A 21,780-nucleotide genomic window follows, 5' to 3' on the forward strand; every position below is an offset into this window, starting at 1 on the left:
TGCAAGGGTTAATGCATGCATGCAGTGGAATGAGAAACAGGGCAGCAAGTCTGTGCTCCAGCAGCAAGTTGCAGAATTTAGAGCTGAAAGACCTCACCTCATCCGAGGGGACTTAAATCCGAGCCCGTGTGCCCAGAGCTGGACCATGCGGTGCCTAAGAAGCTTTGGAGGGAAGATGCCACATTCTCTGCTCCAGCCTATTCTACTGCTTCACTTTCCTTACAATTCAAGATTTTCATCACAATAAGCCAAGTCTCCCCCAGCTGGATATTTAAAGCCCAGAGGAATGGTCTACACCGGCCAAAAAAAAAAAAGAAGGGAAACAAGAAAAAAAAAAAAACCAAACTCCCCACAGCAACATCAACTCAGCCTTAGAAAAGGCAGAACCCTAAAAGAATAAGACACCAATAAAGAGCGAATTATCCAAATGCTGGCAAGGCTGGGTCACTCCCCTACAGTAACTCTGACAATTGCTGTGACTTCAGTAAAAAAAACTCCCAGTGATGATATTTACCAGGAGGCAGCAAACGCTTCCCAGAGCAAGGCAAAGGGAGGCAGCACACGGCTGGGGAAGGGGCATCCCTTCAGCAGAGGGAGCCTCGTGCCCCCATCCCCAGCCCCTGCCTCGGACGCGTTTCCGCTGCACAGACCCACAGGCGACGCGTGTTATTAAACACCTCCCACGCGTTTTCTCTGCCGAGACTGCTCAGCCAGTCTCCTCCATGTTTTGTTGGTTTTTTTTTTTCTCCCATGCCACCTGACGAGCTTTTCCAGGTAAGGCACATCACAGACTGGCAATAAGATGCCAAGGAAGTAGAACGTGGTTCAGAAAGTGTTTGAGGGTGGAAGAGACCCCTGGAGGTCTCCAGCCCCACTCCTTGCTCCAGGCAGGACCACCTTTAAAGAGAAATCAGGACAGCACCTCATCTTCCCCAAAAAAAGTTTTATAGGAAGTTGAGACTCCCATCCTTAGGATCAGCACTTAGAGAGCTCGGCTCCTAAACCAGCGGGATTCCCCAAGCTCCCCACATTACATTAAAGCAAGATTTGAACCAAGCTGGATTTTCAAGGTAATTCCTTGTAGTGAGACAAACCTGCATTAGAGCATCTCCAAACCTTTCTCTATCCCCACACCTGATACCTTCACTAACAGTTTAGAGGACACCTGACAGCATCACAACCCTAAAGCTGACCCGAGCCTGCTGAGCCTCCAGCAGGTATTTCAGGTTTCACACGGTGCCGGATTCATTTCAGCAAGTGAACAAGCTTAGGAAACAAAAGACTGGCTCAGATCAGTTTCTATTTTTAATTTTTTTCCACGCTGAGGCTGTTTATCAGCTCTCCCTGGGTGCAGCAGGGACGAGAGCTGCTCCTTGGTGGAGATGCCAGTGGCCAAGCTGTGGGACCAGGAGAGGTCCAACAGCATCACCACAACCACCTCCAAGTCCCACCTGCGCCACCTCCCTCTTTACCACCATCTCCAAAACCTCCTCAAACCCCACTGGAATTCTCTGCTGCCCTGTCCCAACCCTTCCAGCCCTGGTCACGCACCGTCCACTGGCCTGCTCCACCTCTGCGGCACCAAACGCTGCGGCCACGGGGCCAAATCCTGGGAAGAGCCGGCACTGGCCCCGAACTGGCCATAGGGCGAGCGGAGGAAGGTGAGCTGGGGGTAGCAGAAGGACGCCGGCTCCATCAGGACGGAGAAGAGAGGAGAGCCAGGTACGAAGCAAACCGCGTCTCCCTTCGCCTCCTGCAGCGCGTACTGTTGGGACATGCAGTCTCAGAGCGTTCTCCCAAAGAAGTTCCTTTTCCCCCAAAGGATTGAGTGCAAAAAAAAAGAGTAATAAAAGAAACCCCAAGGGCGCCAGAGCAGCCCCGCTGCTGCTGTCAGAGCCCAGCAGAGCACACTGGCAAGGCAGCGTCTCCAGCCTGTATTTAAACGCCCCTCTCAGAAAGCAGAGATGCAGCACAGGAAGAGACAAATTCCAGCTCTGCGTCGGGCTGATAAGCCAGGTTTATAATATTCAAGAAGTATTGGCATTACTACAGTTCCTCCCCCCCACGTCCTCCCGCAACGAATATCTTGTGCAGGAGCTTGTTGTGCACAATAAGCAAAAAAAAAAAAAAAAAAAAGAAGCCCAATCCCTTAAAAAAAAAAAAAAATCAAAAAAATCAGCCTGTTCCGGTGGGAACAGCCAACACGTTGAATAAAACAAACACACGCGTGTTAAACCCTGGGGACGCAATTAGGCTCCAAGCAGGGGGAAGAGGCATTTAACTCCTGGAAAAGGAGATGGCAGCGGGCAAGAGGAAAAGGAGAATAAACCTGGTGCCTCACACCGCATCCCATGGGGTGGCTTGTCCCAGGGGGTGAGCCCAGCTGGCTGCTGCAGGGTGCCAGCACCTGCACCAACACCAGGAGGAGAGGAAGGTCATCTCATCCTCCTCCCAAGTTGCCCTGTCCTCCTAATTTCCACTCCTGAATTCCCCTCAGTAGGTAGCACCCAGCAACAACTCACTCCACCTGCGCTCTTCGCCCACCTGAACACCTTGAGACAAAGGTTGCCCAGTTCTGAGCGTGGACCAGCTGAGATCTTCTCTCCAGCAGCTTCAAATCTCACCACAGTGCCCATCAGCACTGCTGGCATCCATCCCACCATGGCACAGCTGCAGGGCAGCCACAGCCCCACCAGTGTTTCTCCTGCCACTTCCATCAGGTCCTTCAAACCTGGAGAGCCGCAAAGCACATGTGGGGAAGAAAAGTCCTCACCCAACACCAGCATAAAGTGTTACCCACTCCTGTGGCTGGGTTTTCCTGGTTTTCTCCCCACATTCTCTCAGCAAATCTCTGAGGATTGAAACTGCTCTTGCCTCTGTTCCCTACCCAAATCACAGCCCCACTGGCTCATCAGAGTTTGCAGAACCTCCTTCAGCAGCAGAGGTAGAGTGAAGCCCTCAGTCCCGCTGGTTTTAATTGCGAGTCAGAGCCAGGGATGAATTTAGAAAGAGGGAGTAGAAAAACCCATGGAGTTATGAGTGACAGCAAAGCCCTTTGATACCAAAGCCAGCACTGACAGATGCAGGAGCCCGCAGTGCTCTGCTCTGGGCCAGCATGTCACCGTGCTCTGCAGAGAGCCTTTGTGGGGAACTCAGCCCAGATCAGAGTCAGAAAGTTGTATTTCCAGTAAAAAAGAGGAAAAAAATCTAAAAGACTTTCAGCATCGCCAGGTCCAAGCACAAACTCCTGAAGGAGCTGCTCTGCAAACTTCCCGATCCCAAAACATTGCTCAGACTCAAGTAAGGATGAACTTTGGGGAATTGTCTGGGCATTCCCAGTTTTTAACCACACCGAATCCTTCCCAGCAGACTCCCCACCCAGCTTGGATGGTAACAGCAAAGGTAGCTGGGATTTAACCTGTGCTGGATGTCTTGGCAGGGATTTGCGTATTTAGAGAGCAGATAACAGCTTCATGATGATCAGGAGTCATTAAAGCGTCCTGAGCTTTGTTTACTCCCAGGGAAATCCTACACAAGGAATCAGGACTTCTCCAGAAGTGGGTTCAGATAAGGAGGAGATAACTCAAGTGTCACCCAACCTACCACAAGAGAAAGGTTCTGGGAACCCTGTGGCTTCCCAGAGACACCTGAATCACAGCACAGTATGAGAATTACTTAAAAAAACCCCAAACAAGCAGCTTTCCCCAGATAATGCGATTTACCTCTTGTCCTTAGGCATAAAGTACCTACACAGAGCATCAGTGCAGTTCTGTGAGGACAGAATCGGAGGTTTTGGTCTTACACAGGCAAATAAAACAGCACCAGGTTAAGCTGGGTAACTCTGGACTGAAATCCAACTTTGCAACTAAAACCTGACCTTGAGCCTAACTCTTACCTCAGCTGCCTCCTGCAAGGAGGATCAAACCAAACAACAAACAGGCAAATTGAACAGCACCAGGCTAAGTCTGATAATTCTGGATTAAATTCGAACTTTTGCAGCTAAAATCTGACCCTAACTCTTACCTCAGCTCCCTTCTGCTGAACTATCCAGCTTCTCACTGACACTTTCCTTTAAGCCAACGCAGAAAGCTTCCATTGCGGATCCTTTCCCTTTGAAACCCAAGACATCTTTGTTTTCACACTGACTCAACACAAAATTAAAGCTTGTTTTAATAAATGTTTACAGCCTCAAATGATTTACTACAGCTTTACTAGAAGTCAAGCCACTCGGAGCTTACACACAGCTATCTTTTGCCACCGGGTGGGTCAAGCGAGGGCTCCAGTTAAAACCCCAACCACTCTTTTTATCTGCATTTATTTAAACAAGCTGAAGCATTCAAATTGCCAAGGAACAACAGGAGAGCCGGAGGGGAACTTCCTCTGCGGTCCATCATTCTTACGGAGCACCAAGTGTACAAAAGCCACAGATATTTCAAAACTGGAGGGCTCTGGCTGAGATGGATTAGACAACAAATCCCGATTATAGCCGGGAAGCAGCGACGCACGGCTCACAGGGGGGGTAGCAATGACTGAGGTTGCTGTGCAGACAGGACTCAAGTGTTGCCTCGCTGTTCCAGCCTCACAAAAAACCCCAAAAAGCAGCCACAAACCCAACAACAGCAACCCAGGTGAGACACAGCTGGATTTACTCAACCCTGGGTCAAGCGGTTTATCCCACTCAAGGGGCAGGAACTTGGTGGAGGAGGGTCAAGGCTGAGCTCACACCTAGAGACAATCCCCAGGAGAAATCCTGCAAACACTGAGACAACCTGGGAGGGGAAAAGGAAAATTCCCTGTGGATTCTCCACGTGCCTATCTGCCCAGAGAAGCTGTGGCTGCCCCTGGATCCCTGGAAGTGTCCAAGGCCAGGTTGGATGGGGCTTGGAGCAGCCTGGGGTGGCGGAAGGTGTCCCTGCCCACGGAAAGGAGTGGGATAAGATGGTCTTGAAGGTCCTTCCAACCCCTAAACCATTCCATGATTTTCTATTCCTGCAGGACAGCCCGCGGCACAGCCAGGTCTCAAGAATGACAACACGGACACGAAAAAGCAGCAGAGCAAAGCTCCAAGGCAGAACATCAGCTCTAAATGAAAACCTTTCCATTAAACTGGAGCGGGGAAAGCTCCAGAGGCACAAATCCTCCCCCAGCACTGATCCTCACGAGAGCTTCGGGGACAGCACGGGTGACAAAGCTGCTGTGCCACCTACAGTCACTTCTGCTCCAACACAAAACCTCCCCTGCACCAAGCGCGGTCCCCGTCCCTTCAGCGAGTGTCACCCAGCGCTGCCGCGGCCATGCCGCTGAAGGAAGCGCTTCCTCTGCAAGGCAGGGGGGACACAGCGCACAAAATAACTTTCAAAGTTCACCGTGAATCAGAAAGAGAATTCCCAAGTGCATCTAAACCCCTCCCCCCCGCATTTCAAATAAACTCCTTGCTGGGGGTCTTTCCCAGCACGCACAACTGCCCAAACTCTTCGCATTAAAGTTTCACTTTTTCTGCTTTTTTTTCGCCTTTTTATTGCGGTTTTTACACCGACGCGGAGTCAGGCAACCTCATCCGCAAGCAGCAGAGCGGAGCTGAGCACCGCACCGTGCCCTCCGCCCCACGCTGGGTGCAAACAAGTAAAAGTGGGGGATAAAACACCCCCAGAACAGCCAGACCCGGAGTTTCCATCGCTCCTTTTCCCCCCGGTCCTCCTGTCCCACCGCATCCCCGGAGCTGCAACACCCCGCTCTGCCCAAGCAGCCCCTCTGTGGGGGTGTCACCACCTCCCCGCAGATACCAACAGGAAAAAAAAAAAAACCTTCAGCAGCGATGCAAAGCCAAGATTCTTCTTCCCCCCCCCTCCCCCGATCCCAAGAGGGGAAATCAGGACACATCCCCTCCCAGCCCACCTTCCCCACCGCATCCCGCCGCGACCCCTGCGCTGATGCAACAGGCAACAGCTGGGGTGCATGGCGGGGTGACACGGGGACACCGCGGTCCCCCCGAGCCCCCCGAGCCCCGTCCCTCACCGCAGGGCTGGAGGTGGAAGAGCCGCCGGGCTGCCATGGCCGCGCCGCTCATCCCGTCCGCACCATCGCCGCGCCTTCGCCCTTCCCCGCGCCTGCCACCGACGGGGGAGGGGGGATTTCTTTATTTATTTACCCCCGCCGAAAATAAATAAATAAAAATTGGAGGGGGGAAAAAAAAAAAAAAAAGAGACAACTCGGGTTTCGCCCCCCCTCCTCCCCCCTCCCCGCCCCCCGCACACGCGCCAATTAAAGAAAAAAATTAAATAAATAAAATAATAATAAAACAAGCTGGAGAAAGTCCCGAGCGAGGAGCGCGGCTGGAAGGGGAAGGGACAGGCGGTGTCACACCCGGTCGGGTCCTAAAGCCCGCCCGCGGCCCCGGCGGGGACAGCGACACATTAAAGTCAGTTCTTCCCCCCCCCAGACCCCTCCTGGGGGAGTCTATAGAATTTTTTATATAATATATTGTGTTGGAAGGGACCTGAAAGGTCATCTCATTCCAGCCCCTGCCATGGCAGGGACACCTTCCATTATCCCCCGTTGCTCCAAGCCCCATCCAGCCTGGCCTTGGACACTTCCAGGGATCCAGGGGCAGCCACAGCTGCTCTGGGAATCTGTGCCAGGGCCTCAGCACCCTCTTTCTTATCACAAGAAACTCTTCCTAATACTAATTTCTATCTATATGGATATGTATCCTTAAGGTTAAAACCATCCCCCCTTGTTCCAGCACATGGATTGAGGCTCTTCCCTTCAATGAAAAATTAAACCTGTTTTCACTTTTTCAGGGACCCAGGCTGCTGGAAGCACTAGGAGGTGAGGTGATGTTCATAACTTCAAAGCAGGGGAAAACCACAGCACTGACAAATCTTGCTTCTCCCATCAAGTGTGCTCATGGACACCATGGGGTCCCATCATCCAGACTGGGATTTTTTTCTCTGCCACTTCAAAATTCCTCTGAAATAAGCTGGCACAGGCACTTTTGAGTCCAAACCAACCAGCTGGGGGTCAAAATAAATCCCTGGGGCACAGCACATGGAGGGAGCTTGAGGTTCTTTACTAAACCAAGCAGCAACAACAGATTTGAAAAGCAGGTGCAGAACAATGGTCCCAAGCTGCAGCCTTTGCTTTAGGAAAAACCAGGCACATTTAAGTTCTTATACCATAAAGATTGGACTGGGACTGTTTTGTTTCTCCATGTCTTTATTTTTCTTTCCTCCAGAAGGGTCTGAGCTGATCCAGCTGCAGGAATTTGGGAATCTTGGAATGGTTTGGGTTGGAAGGGTCCTTAAAGACCATCCGGTCCCACCCCACCTGCCACAGGCAGGGACACCTTCCACTTATCCCATGTCGCTCCAAGTCCCGTCCAACCTGGCCTTGGACACTTCCAGGGATGGAGCAGCCACAAAATTTGGATATTTGGAAATGAGGGATGAGGAAGGTTTAAAGAAATTTTACAGAACATCTTGGCTTTTGATTGCTAGATCTTGGTATAGAGGCAGCAGATCCTGAGTGAACCTTCCCAATCTTCTAAACCAACAAACCACATCCAAGGAGAAAACCCCAAACCACCCAGGAAAGCATCTGACAGCATTTGAACTGAGGTGGAAAGCTCCCTGCCAAAAGTTGAAGGCTTAAGCTATTACTCCAACATTATTCTCATACTAAATCCAAAACACAGCACTTTACCAGCTCCTGAGGAAAAAAAATCACGACCTTTATCCCAGCTAAAGCAAGGAAACCACCCAAAAAAGAGAAAAAAAGTGGGGGGACTTGGTTTTAATCCAGTTATATTGGCTTGGAAGATGCAGTTATTGCAGAAGTGAATCCTTGTTTGAATAAACAGTACATGCTGAATACAACATTTAACTCCTGGCACACCTTGAACATGTGGCAGCTGCACCAGCTGAGCAGGAGCCCAGTGTCCCCAGTGGTCACCTTGCCAGCTCCTCCTGGAAGAGGACAACCAGGAATGACTATGGAATACGTAAGAGAGCGTGCAAGGATGATTTTGCAGGTCCGTGTTTTATGCCAGTCTCTTCCAGGAGTTTTGAGATCCCTTCCAGTCCTGCATCCTATGGGCTCTCAGTTAATGGCAGAAGACTTGGCTCCGTATTAACTCCCTTTTTATGCACCAAACCATATTTCCCATCATGATAAATTATCATTATGGCAGTGGCTGTCCCATGCTAGAAATCTTAGCCCCCCCACCAGTACCATTTTCTGGAGGGTATCAGCTTATCTGACACGATGCCAGGCACCAGAGGGGACATCAGATACTTCTGTGTCTGGCGCTCTCTGGTCTATCCCAGCGTCTCCAGACCTGATCTTTGCAAACATTCTCCACTGTCACAGCCAAGCACAGTCACGCAGGGGCAGCTGGATCCAAGGAGCAGGAGTTACACCCTTCCCCGAGCCCATCAGCTTCTGAGGAGCCTCATCCCAACATTCCCCTCCAGCAGGTTCTTAACTTTATGCACAAAGCCAAGCTCCCTCCCAGGCAGAAGTTCATTTTCCTCTCTCATCGACTGACTGGTTGGCATTAAGCAGCTCTTTGTAGCCAGGCTGGTTTGTGGCTGGAAACCAGCGGGAAGTGGATTTTTGCTTCACAACCAGATCATACAGGACCTGCTTGCCTGGTCCAGCAGGATCAGCCGAGTATCCCAGCAGAAGATACTTGGGTTCCCTCCAAGCCAGGGACAGATGCCAGGTATATTTGCTTTTTAGCAGGATGCTTTTCCAAGACTCTGGTTGATTTTTTTTTCTTTCTGGTGGCCTCACGTTGGAGGCTGCAAGAGCCTGGACCCGGAAAGTAACACTAGGTGGACCCAAGCATTGCAGAGAAACCCTTATCCCATCCTCACGAAGCAGCGTGGGACTCCCAAGCTGTGACAGAGCCAAGACTTGAATCAAGAGCAGAGAAGTTGCTCAGGGGATCCAAATCAAAAATTCAAGTACTACCATACCTGCAGCCTGGGTTGTTTTATTCTGTTTGAATCATGAACTCCTTAAATCCCACCCCACCTCCTGCTGCTTTGACTGCAACTCAAGGGAAACCTGAGTTCTCTTCCCAGCTCCTGCTGTACATCCTGTTCCGTGCCATCACCTGCAGGACACTGCAGTAAAAGGCACAGCAGAGGGAGCAGCGACCTGCTGGGAACTCCCAGGTAACTCCTGCCTTGGAATCCTTGTCATTTGGGGTGGGTTTTAAGTGTTTATCCCACCACTGTTTGCTTCGGTGCTCTCTGGCTTCACCCCTGGAGCTGAATCCCACAAGTGCAGCGCTGGGGATCCCATTTCAGGACACACATTTCAGGCTGTTCTAGGGAGAGCCAGGCTGGTTTGAGGCACCAGGTTTGTTTTCAGGAATCAAGGAAATTAAGTTTAGAGGCCAAGGGAACCAGTAACCTGCAATTTGAGCAGGTTTCGAGAATCTGAGGTGAGTTTAGCAACTGCCACCTTCTTTTGGTGCCTTTTCAGCTCACAAAAGCACAAATAAATATTAGACTGAACAGCATCAGTTCACTCAGATGAAAGGGAGCACATCAAGTCCTTCAAGAGTCAAATATTTTAGGGTTGTCCCCACCTGAGAAACTCATCCAAATAAGAGAGAGAAGACCGCGAAATTCACAAAACAACTCCAGGAAAAGGCGCAGCAGTCCCTTTAGCACAAGGGGGATTAGGGGAGTTTTAGGAGGCAGCTGCACAAGGAGCAGACCCAGAAATGTGAAGCTTTAAGGCAAAGGCAATATTCTGCTGCTCCTTACTCATGCTCCCAGCCAGAAGGTGAAAGTCATCTCCCACAAAAGAAGAAATGAGCTATATTTGATGACAATGTGCATAAACATTCCTTTGTCTCCCTCCTGTACAATCTCTTTCCCTAGCAAGGAAAGGAGCCCAGTGAGGGCCAGAGCTGGTGCTCAACCAAGAGCTGCTGGGAAGGTGAGACTCCTTGAGCTGCAGATTGCACCCAGATGGTGATTTCCTTCTGGCAGTGGCAGGAGCTGGGGAAGGCAGCCAGTCTCCAGCAGGATCTGCCAGAGCTGGAGGCAGAAACTCCCCGGTCAGAGCCATGCCAACATGCAGATCTTATTAGGCCAGGCCCTGCAACTTGTGCTGCGCCCGGCTACAATGGGGAGATGAGAGCAGGGCTGAGAGCTCAGACATCACCGCTGTGGTCACTGCACAGTCCATGCCCCAAACACAGCCCCTTCTCGTGCCCCAAAACAGGATTCATCTATTGTAACAAAGATCTCCAACCTCCAGGAGGTGTTTAAGGAAAGAAAAAGGGAGCAACTCCCACTCAAGTATTGCCTCCTTCGAAAGGAGCCACAGGAAGGAACTGCAGCTTGGAGAGAATCATGGAAGGGTTGGGGTTGGAAAGGACCTGAAAGCCCATCTCATTCCACCCCCTGCCACGGGCAGGGACACCTTCCACTATCCCACGTTACTCCAAGCCCTGAGCAGCCTGGCCTTGGGCACTTCCAGGGATCCAGGGGCAGCCACAGCTTCCCTGGGCCTCAGGACCCTCATAGGGAAGAATTCCTTCCCAGTATCCCATCTAACCCTGCCCTCTGGCAGTGGGAAGCCATTCCCTGTGTCCTGTCTCTCCATGCCTTGGCCCCAGTCCCTCTCCAGCTCTCCTGGAGCCCCTTTAGGCCCTGCAAGGGGCTCACAGCTCTCCCTGAATCCTTCCCTTCTCCAGGTGAACACCTCCAGCTCTCCCAGCCTGATCCAGAGGGGCTCCAGCCCTTGGAGCAGCTCCGTGGCCTCCTCCGGACTCACTCCAGCAGTTCCACATCCTTCTGCTGTTGAGGGAGAGAGGAGCAACAGCGCTTGGACGTGGTTGCTCTTACAGCCCCAGTCTGTCCTGAGGCTCCTGAGCACAGCCAGTCCACCCCAGGGCAAACTTTGAACCAGAGTTTGAAGCAACAATGATTGTGGTCAATGTTGGTATAAAGGCAAAAGTTATTCCTAGCAAGAGTGGGATTGAAATCCATCTCCCAAGCAGCATCTTAAGCTCTGCTCTGGCCCTTCAGTACCTGGGTGTCAGTTTTCCCTTCTGTAGCAATCAGAGATCTCCCCATGGAGCTCATCAGAGCACGTCCCCATTTCATGGCTGGTTGACAACAGGACTCAGGGTCTCTGTGTCACACAGGGGCTGTCACACTCATGCCTGGCCCCTGCAGAGAGCCCAGGCTCCATCTCCCTGCTGCCGGAGAACCAACACATCCTTACAGAACACAGCAAACACAGGTAGAATATGGAATATCCTGAGTCAGAAGGGACCCACAAGGATCATCCAGTCCCACCCTTGGCCCTGCACAGACACCCCAACAGTCCCACCCTGGGCATCACTGGGAGCGGTGTCCAAACCCTCCTGGAGCTCCAGCAGCCTCAGGGCCGGGACCATTCCCTGGGGAGCCTGGGCAGTGCCCAGCACCCTCTGGGGGAAGAACCTTTCCCTGATATCCGACCTAAGCCTCCCCTGGCCCAGCTCCAGCCATTCCCTTGGGTCCTGTCGCTGCCCCTCCTCCCCAGCACAGTGGGATTGCTGAAGCTCAGCCGTGCCACTGAAGCCACTGAAGAAGAGGGGACATTCAGCAGAAGATGGTTTTCCACTGCTCTGGCTTCTTTGTGGGGAAAATCTTGGGAAAATCCTACCCTTAAACGATGTTGCAGCTACACAAAGAGCCCTGCTGCCTAATGAGTACGTCTCGGGCAGAGATAAACACAATAGATTTGCACAGAGCCACAGCTGAATAGCTGACTTCAGCCTTAGTTTAGCCTCAGAGCATTAAGAGATTGTGTTGATTCCAGTAGAGAACACACTTGCCAACCTTTTTTATTTTGTGCAAGAGCACAGTTTAAAGGAAAAAGCCCTCGGTCACTCCAGGCACTGGCAACCCCAGCCCCTCTCGGGCAGTCGGCGGCGACTCAGTGTGAATATTTTCACTGCTGCTGGAGGCAACGTGCTGGTGATAAGGAATTCAGCATGGTGTTTATTTATTTTCAGAACTCTAATGGGCTTAGTAATAAATTCTGCCCCTTGCCCAAGACTCAGCTGAACATGTTATGAAGCCCAAAGCACAGAGCAGCAGACCCAGATGATGTCATGTAACAGCGCAATAAAGAATTACACAACGGAGAGCAGCAGATAAAAAACAGGGACAATCAGCAGCTTCTCAAGATGTAACGAGGAATAACCTTGAATCCCAGCTATGCCAGAGCCCCCTGACTAATTCATCCAATTAAATCACACATATCCGCAGGTGTAAATATTTACCTGAAACCTTCATGACGAGGAAGAGGAGGGCATCAGGCAGCAGTGCAGCTTCACACGGGCAAAACCACACAGGAAGCAGCAGACACAAAGACAAGCCTAAGGAAGACCATTTTCTAGGCAAAAATCAGATTTTAAGTGACTCAGCAACAGGTTCATGAGGACTTGCAGGACAGAGAAATTGGGAGCAACTGGAACAGCTTCCAGACAAGCTAAAACTCCCACTTTTAACACAAAAAGGGATGAGATTCTGGGATGCGGTTGTGAAGATTCTTCACACTTGGGCATGGTGGCTTTCATCTCGCTGAGCACATACAATTGCTGGCAGCAAACTCATAAGAACGGGGGGGAAAAAAAAAAAAGCCCCTTAAGTTCCACAAGCAGCTTCAAAGCCCAATGGGGTTTTCCTCGCTGCTAAAGTGGGTTCGGAGTTCACTGTGCTCGTGGAACTCAAGCTGGGCTGCAGGGAAAGCCTCCTGCTTCTCTCTCCTTGAGGTGCCACCCTCCCCCAGCAATGGGACAGAGGGGATGAGCGGCAGGGATGCACAGAGCACCCCAATAAAGCCATTACAGCTTCACACCTCGAGCTTCCACACACCAGCGTGGGATCAGGACGGGATGTTCGGTGAGAGGATGCAGCAGAGGAGGCTTTTCAAGGGATGTGTCGAGCACAGGTATCAGCAAAGGGCCGAGTGGGAGGAATGCAGCAGCCCTGGGCAGGTCCTCCTGGAGAAGGAGGATTCACCATGTCCTCCATGGATTCATCAGGAGCACAGAGTCCCCACAGACACAGAGTCTCGGGTGTGAGAGCCCAGCCCTTCAAACCAACAGCAGTTTAAAGGAATTTTTTACTCTGAAATGAGTAAAACAACAATTGATGAAAACCAACGCACCAGCACAAGCCAACAGTGGGACTGAGTTACTCTCCCTACTGCCACATTGACCAAGCTCTTTTAATGTTAATAGCCCAGCACATGTCCTTAAAATTAATTTGGATCAGCAGCATTCCCAGCACCTGGAGAAGGGGATAAATAAAGCCCTCAATGCCTTTAGGAAGCAGCTCAGTATCTTTATAATGACATTTTTGCATTAAATGCCACAGACTCTTGATGCCGGCAGGGATTTAGTGACTCCCCCTGAAAAGTGACAAAGGAAGGAGTCTGAAAGCAAAGGGTTTTTTTCCTCCAGCCAAACATCTCCCTTTTCCATGGGAGGGAAGAGGGAATAACCAGCTGGATAAACCATTTCTGAGGGATTTCCAGTCAAAAGGGACCTACAGTGATCATCTAGTCCAGCTGAGAGATTAGATCTGCCTTGTGCAACCCTTTCTAGACAGGAAAAACTGTTCAAGAGGGATCTGGAGGTCTGTAGCTTCCTCTTCAGTCTTTACAAGGCAGAAAGGGAAACTTTGAAGCATTTGATACCCAAGAGAGAAGCTTGAAATCACCTGCCAGTTCACAAAGAAAACCATTCCATGAAAAAAATCCAAGGAGACCACGAGTTTTTGCCATGTTTTACTGCCGTGAGGCAGAGGAACAGGAAAGGACCAGCGCAAGGTAATTTTGACTCACTAGCAGGGAACTTTTCCAACATTAAGCCAGTTAAATACCAGTCTGGCCATCATCTCCTAGGAGATTATTCTTCCTGCACAAAGCAGAAAACCCCAAATGTTGCCATGTAAAAAACAAGGCGGGGTTTGATGAGTTTTACTCCTTTTTAATGGAGTTGGAAGAAAAACAAGTGATTCTTATCTCTGAATTCAGTGTTTCACTAGCAATCCTGTGCCAGAATATTAAATTATTTCCTTGCCACAGGAGAGATCCCTACATGCAAAGGGATGCAAGACTCCATCACTTAATTTTTATTTATATTCTATTTATTTTTATTTCTTTTTAGGTAGCCCATCCATACCCCCCCTTCCCTCATTCTCCACCTGAGGCTGCAGAACTATAGGAAATATCTTCTAATCTTGTTGTTGTCTCTTGTCCCAGGGAGCAGAAACAACTTTTACACACCAAAGTGGCCAAACCCAACCATTATTTGCCACTTTGAGAGCTGCAGTTCAGAGCTGCCCACCACGACAGACTGGTGTCTGCCAGGCTGCAGATCCTGTTCCTGCAGAATTCAGCTGGAATTACAACTCCTGCTCCCTGTCCTTCTCTTCCAGGCTCTGTTTTGGGGTGTCCTGGCTGAAGAGAATGAGAAGACTTCAAAGAGCCACCTACAACAGTGCTGAGGCACCTTCTCATCCATTCAGATGGTTCCTCTCACAGACAGGCTGGCTCCTGGCTGGAAATACTGCAAAAATAGGTAGAAATGACTGAAATTCAAGCAGAGAGTGACTTGAGAGTCATTTCCTTCTCAGGGGAGCTCCCACATGCCCTGCCCTTTCACCAGCCTCAAGTCCCAGGATGTGGCAAGAGATTGCACCCAAGGACCGAACAGAGCACGTCAGGAGCACAATTCCTTTATCACAACATCATGTCCTTCCTTTTTTTGGGATGGTCCACACCCCCAAGAGCTCAATCAGCTTGGAATATCCCCAAGGATGGGTTTGTGGAAGGAGCCTCGAAATCATTTCTGAGCTTTCAGCACCCAAGAACCACCCAAACAAGGGGTTTTCTGAGAAAGGGAATAAAAGCAGTGCATCCCCTTGCACTGCTGTGACACCCACCACAGAGCAGCCTCTGAACGAAACCAAACATTCGTGGTAGTCCAAGGTCTTTGCTGCCTCCCCCCAGGAAGAAAACAGATGAGAAAAAGAATGCATTTCAAACCCTCTGCAGACCTCCTGTGTCTGAGAAACGCCAGGAGGCTGATACGAAGAGAGGCAGCAAGATTCAGCTCAGACTGGCCTGTGATTCCTGTTCCCACAGGAGGACGTGTTTACACCCTGATAAGCTGGGCAGCAGCTTGATTTCGGAAATGTTTGAGTTCCAGAGCGAGGAACAACTCCTCTCTTCGCAGCGTTTGCTTCCCCCAAGGCAGCACCAGCCTCGGATCATTTTGTCTCTGAGCACTGAAGCCTGCTGGGAACCAGATAAGCAGCCAAAATCGGGGTCAGAGTTGATATTATTCCACCAACTAATGCATGATGCTGCTGAGAGGAGGATCCTTAAGTGATCGAGTTTACTGTAACTCCACACAGCTCTAAGCTTTGGGAAGGAGAGGTCCAATGATGCCTTTTCCAGAGCAGCCAAGGGCTGACTTTCACCCCCTCTCAGGGAGCAAACACACTGATCCCCAACAGGCACCTTTCCAAAAACTCCTACAGTTGTCAGGGAGTCATGGTTTGGGTTGGAAGGGGTGTTAAAGCCCATCTCCCACTATCCCAGGTTGCTCCAAGCCCATGTATCCCCAGTCCAACCTGGCCTGGAACATTTGGTATTTTTGTCTTTATACACAAACAGGCCAAGCCCTCATTCAGCAGCTGCAACGTTCTTCCCTAATAAAACACAAAAACATTCAGGTGAGAGGCTGCATTCACATCTGCTTCATCTCCATGTCCATGCAGACCACTTCAGGCTGGCTGAAGACTCTCCCAGCTCATGGGTGACATGAACTCCCTCCCCTCAGCTCCTTCTCTGCCCATCACACTGAGGCACCCCCTGAAGCGCTGCCAAAAACAGGGGAGCAAATGAAGGCAGCATTTGGAAGGAGCAAATCAGGGAGGCTGCTGCCCTGGCACGGTTGTTTTCAGCCTGGAGGCACAAAGCAGACACTCTCAAAGCTTTTTAATAGAGGGTTTGTCTGCCATAACAGGTATTTATTGATTATAGACTCAAACACCACAGCAGTTCATTGCCAGCCACCTTCTGGCTCCAGGACTCCCCTCCAGTTTAGCCAGGCTGTTCTCCTGCTTGCTGCACCTGAACTCACACAGTCAGAATGCTTTTTGCAGTCTGAAATGATGCTACAAACACCACTAAGTACCAAAAATTGGTTGTGGTGAGTGATACAAATCCCCCCAGGGCTTCTCTCACCTCCCTGGGATCCAGGCATTCCGTGCCCAACGGCTTGGGATGGGGTTATTCCATCCTGGTCCACACTGATGAATTAGGTGCTCATGATAATTTTTCAGGAAATCCTCACTGAAGGTCTGAGCTGAGTTTGTGACCCAGCTTTGTGTGATTTCACCACAAGCAGCTCTCCCTGGTTTCCTTGTCCCCAGCAGAAGAAAGGAGAAGGGAATTCTGTCCTATCAGAGATAGGCTGGTTCTGTCCCAAAACCAATTCCAAAACCAATTCAGGCACAGCCTGAGAGAGTTCCAGAAGTGTTTGGACAACGCCCGCAGGCACAGGGTGGGATTCTTGGGCCAGGAGTTGGACTTTGATGATCCTTGTGGGCCCCTTCCAACTCAGAATATTCTACAATTCAATGATTTAAATTCTACCCCAAGCAAGGTGAGATCTGACCGCTCCGGAGAAATAAATCCAAAGTCTTACCCCTTCTTGCCCAAGGAACATCCTTTAGCTCAGGAAAGTCTGGCCCAATTTGTGGTTGATTCCAGCCCATATCCAGCTCATCCCTGCCTGGATCTGGTGTGGGTTGGGACACCAGGCTGCATCCAGCCTCACTCATTAAAAGGGTTGAAATCACGGAGTGGCAGTGTCCCCATCACACACAACACCCTGAAGTGCTGACAGCACCATCCTGCCTGGATTCAAGGTCATTCCCTGACTTTCTGGAACACTAAAAGGTTCACCTGGCACATTTCCTCTGTCATGATCACCGACAAGAAACACAAACTCTGAGGGAAGAGTTGAGCAAGCCCTGTGAAAACCGTGAGGAGCAGCTCAGTAAGAACAGGATGCAGACAGCCAAAGGCTCAGCCCCTCTCCTTGCAACATCCACCCAGGGTGAGTGTTCCTGGCCACAATTCCCAAACAAACATCCCATTGAGTTCTGGTTCCGCAGAGAAAGCAAAAGCCTGGAGCACTGCTGCTGCCAGCCTTTGAACACAATGGAAGTTACTGGTGATGGGTATGGAGGGGGGAAAGGGCATCTCAAGAGCTTAAGAACAGCTCCTTCCACTGGTCCATAAACCTGCTCCAGCCCAGAATCCTGGATTGGATAATAGCTACCAACAAATATCCACTGAAGAGCTTTAGCAACTTCCCAGCCTACGGAGAGGCTCCCTAAGGTATCCTCCCAGTTTGGATCTTGAGAGTTAAAGGGGCAGCACATGTGCCCCTCACAGAAGGGCTCACTCATCCTCTGAGGATTTCAGCTTCTCCAACAATCCTGCAGCAGGGAGACCTACAGTTCTTGTGTCACAAGAACAGTTGCCTTTTGTTAGTTTTTTAAGCAAAAAATCTCTCTGATATTTCTTTTTTCCCACCTTTGACCGTGCTCTTCAGCCTCCTCCCTTGTGCCCCTCTGCAGGCTGGAGATTTTTATTATTCCTTTTACAGAAGCCATGGGTTGTCTGGGTAAGGCAGAAACTTCTCCCTGCGCTCGCAGTAACCAAGAGAACCCTAAATCAAAGGGAGATCAGATCACACAGAGCCCTTCAGATCTGCAGCAGCACAAACAGGATCAGCTGTGGCCTGGGGGAACACAACCTTCACAGGCTATTTTAGGGAGGTTAAGCAAATTTGGCTCAATTTTATGAGTTTATGCCCCGCTCCTCCCTGTAAATCATGCCCCAGTCATGACACTGGAGCACAGATTAAAAGAAGACAGGGTTGATCAGCACCACAGAATTCATCAGAGGTTAAATAATTATCCAGTCATTATCCCAACAGAATACTTGTGGCTAGCACACACACACAAAAAAAGAATTCCCAAAGTTTGGTGCTCGATGAAGCAACAGCACCTCTGCTCCAAAGAGAGGTGATTTGCAGTGATTTCAACCATCTGGAAGAGGTTTTTGGGGGGGGAGGCACAAAGCAGAGCAGCCCAGAAGAACAGAACAGGGAGCTCTGGGGAAAGCAGCTGAGGTGCTTTGAAGCAGGTGAAGGCTTCCCTGTCAGAGGGAGAGATGCACAGGCATAATTCCAGTAAATCATCCCTGAGAACAGGCTGGTTGTGGGATGGGATCAGGGCAGCAGGAGCAAAAATCCCCTCCAGGCTGTACAATTCCTACCCTTCCCAGCCAGGACTTCCATGTGCCCTCAGGGTGGCATTTCCCTTCCCAGGGTGAGATGAGAGTCCTGGGAATGGGATGGGGACACCCCATCTGGGATGATCCCAAGATCCAAGAGACCCCAAGGGTGTCAGAACTCCCCTCCTAACAATGTTACAATCCTGGAACGTGGTTTGTTGGCACGGGACAAGGGGAAAGCAAACCTCCTCTACCTGCATCCCTCAGAGCTGGAAGCTCTCCACAAGTTCAAGACCAGCAATTTTTGGATGGATTCCAAGCACTTTTCATGCACAGCTCCTGGCCAGTCCAAATTTCTGAGGGCTGGGGATCCCAGGCATGGCCAGCTTGGGCTGCTGCCTGTGTACCTGAACCAGGAGCATGGAGGATGCAGTGAGCTCTGGAGTATCCAGAGTATCCCCAAATCCCTCCACCTCCTCCTTCAGCCACCCTGGAGCTCTGCAGGGCAGAGTGATCTCTGTCCCAGCTGCACTCCCCACCCCACAGCCCTCATCTGACCCACAGGGCACTCACCACTGTGACAAAATAGAAAATGAGATGTATCCCCATCCCACCAATCGTGACTTTTCGAGGCACCAAGAGCCAACCCACCCTGGGACAAGGCCTCCATCTGCTCCATAGGACCTCCCATCCCAACAGGGAAGCAGAAAAGGTCAAGCTGAGCAGATTTCCCATGGCAATCCTTGTCTGCAGCCTCACCATCCCAAATCAATGCTCATTATCAGCCCTGCCATCACCACCTCACCTGGGAGAGGCTGACCGTGGCCATGGGACACTCCACCACCTTATCCTAATCCAGAAGTGATTTTTCCTGCTCCACCACAGCAGCCCAAGGCTGGACTGACCTATAGGAGTTTTATGGGGCTGTGGGGCACAGATCCTCCAAATATATCCAGGAAAGGGCCACCATCCCTTTGCAGGAAGGTCCCCAGCCTCTGGAAGGAGCTCCAAGGGGAACTCAGCAGCTGTTTGTGCTGGCAGCCCCAGCTGGGGACACCACTGCACTTCATCCCAGCCTCTGGCAATTCCCCACACCCCAGGACAGCCCCAGGGCTGTGCGTGGGCAGCGGGAACAAAGCCACAAGGGCAGATGGGAGCATCCCAAAAGCAGCTCATCCCTTCAGCATCTCCTGGGGAGACATCCCAGGACTTCCCCCAGCTCCCAAGCCTCAAAGAGAAGAGGGTTGAAGGAGATCAGGACAAAGATAAAGCCAAGTTCAAGAGGGGAATAGAACAACAGGAGCAAAACTTATTTCTCTGCACCGCCAGCAATGCATTTGGATGATTCTTCCTCCTCTTCCCAATGCCCTGTGGCTCCTTCCTTGCTTGGACAAGCCCAAAACCCCCAGTCCTATTCCTTTTTCCCCACAGACAGGCTGTTGATTGGACAGGGGCTATCCCTACCAGGAGCATCAGGGAAGAAACCTGAGAACAGCACATTCCCATTAATCTTCCTGGCTCACGGGGATAGAGGGGAAAAGAATAATAAAAATAAAAAGAAGTGAAGAACCGTGCACAAGAAACGCTGTCATTTACCACAAAGCAAGTTTGTCTATAAGGCAGATCCCAGTGAAGGGTGTCAGTTTGGAGAGTCACAATATTCCCAACACAAACACGTTCTGCTCACGTGTAATTCTTGGAAATACTCAAGCAGCTGGCAGGGGGAGCAGGCAGCAGGTCCTCAGAGCCTGCTCTCGAGGCTTTGGGCTGAGGTGAGGCCCAGGCACGAAGTAAATGCATCTGCTGCTTTTAAACACGGATATTACAGAATCATGGAATTAATTGGGTTGGAAGGGACCTTAGAGAGCATCCAGTGCCACCCACGGGCACCTTCCACTATCCCAGGTGGATCTAAACCCCATCCAGCCTGGCCTTGGACACTCCCAGGGATGCGGCAGCCACAGCTGCTCTGGGCACCCTGTGCCAGGGCCTCACCACCCTCACAGTCAATAATTTTTTTTTGCAAATTTCTGCTCTAAAGCTGCTCTCTTGCAGAAATTCTATCCATAATAGACTTTAAGGTGCCCAAAAAAAAAGCAGTCTGGCCAATCTTTGCCCAAGTATTTCCTAGATCCAAAGAAACCTAAGCAGGTGCAGAGAGAAAGAAGCACTCTGCAGAAAAGCCTCTGCAGCTAATTCATCTTCAGTTAAAAATCGCTCTCCACATTTCCCCCAATTTCTTCAGCCTCTATCCCAAAATCCCAGTACTGAGCTGGCCTTGGAGGAGGTATTTGGGCTTGTGGTGGGGCTGACCCTGACTGGGTGCCAAAGCAGATCTGTCACCGCCCTCCCCAGCTGGCCAAGGCAGAGAAAACACAACAAAAGGCTCAAGGTCGAGACCAGGGCAGGCAGAGATCCCTCACTGGTCAAATGAAGGGTGAAGCAGCCTAGTTCAGGGCAGTTCGTTTTATTTGTTGCCAATCAAATCAAAGCAGGGCAAGGAGAAGCAAACCGAAATCTTAAAACACCTTCCCCACACCTCTCCCTTCTTCCTGGGCTCAGCTGGGTCCAGCTTGGAGCCAGCTGGCCTTGGCTCCATGGGACATGGGGAGAATTCCAGCAGCTTCTCATGGAAGCCACCCCTGTAGCCCTGGACTGCCCCAATCCCAGTGCAGATCTTTCCTTCTTCTCCTCAAGAGTGACGGACACCAGGGCCACAGCACCACCCCTGGAGACAGCCTCGCCTCTGGATGGGTCCTCACCCCCCTTCCCTGGCATTTCACTTCTCCAGATGGAGCCAAATAAGCCACCTGGGTATCTTCCTCTTGGTATGGTCCTCCAAGGGAAACCAGAAGGCTCTTGGGCAACCCAAGAGTGGGTTTTTTGTAGCAGTAGGAACCAACGCTGAGCCTGCTTTGCTCCCTCACCTCATTAGTGACAATGTCTATTATCCTGGGACCCTCGGCACGAGGGGCCCCCAGGCACAGCTGGAATAAGGACACAGGGACCCCAGGCAGGTGGGACCACGGTGGGACCCCCAGGGAGCTCAGGGGGCAGGGGCACAGCTGGCCTGAGACAGGAGTGGGGCACTGGACATGTCGGACACCCAGGATTTCCTGGGACCCTCAGGCAGAGCTGGCCTGGAAGGGGACAGGGACCCTGGGCATGAGGGACCCCTGGGATCCCCCCAGGAGTCCTGAGGAAGCCCAACATCCAGGGCCACTGGTGCCCATCAGCAGCAAACACAGGGCACAGAGGTGGCCTGAGGGGACAGGGAGCCTGGGCACATTTCACATCCCACTGCCCCCTCCATGCTGGCACACAAATCCTCCTTCCTGGTGTGGCCGACACCAAGACAGAGACCAAGGTCACTTCAGGAGGTAGCTGCACTTCGATGCACTTTGCAGCAAGGTCACACTCTGTAAACATCTTGAATTT

At 51.0% G+C, this 21,780-nt stretch overlaps 1 protein-coding gene across 6 annotated transcripts in view; it reads right to left on the reverse strand.

The window, feature by feature from the left end:
• Positions 1-6,072, reverse strand: part of SLC4A11 (solute carrier family 4 member 11) — a gene marked incomplete at its 3' end in the record, with an annotated part of 94,641 nt that extends 88,569 nt beyond the window's left edge. For 4 of the 6 annotated variants that reach the window (XR_014226410.1, XM_082281953.1, XM_082281951.1 and 1 more), the window contains exon 1: positions 1,552-1,907. Coding sequence is in view for 4 of the 6 variants with exons in the window: in XM_082281953.1 (XP_082138079.1) it covers positions 1,552-1,777 (226 nt within the window). Of the gene's footprint in view, positions 1-514; positions 614-1,551; positions 1,908-6,015 lie in introns of those variants that run through there. The other 2 variants (XM_082281954.1, XM_082281956.1) reach the window with 2 other exon arrangements.
• Positions 6,073-21,780: the final 15,708 nt, after the last annotated feature.

The sequence above is a fragment of the Coloeus monedula genome, assembly GCF_965178545.1.
Source record: "Coloeus monedula genome assembly, chromosome: 5".
Classification (NCBI taxonomy): Eukaryota; Metazoa; Chordata; class Aves; order Passeriformes; family Corvidae; genus Coloeus; species Coloeus monedula.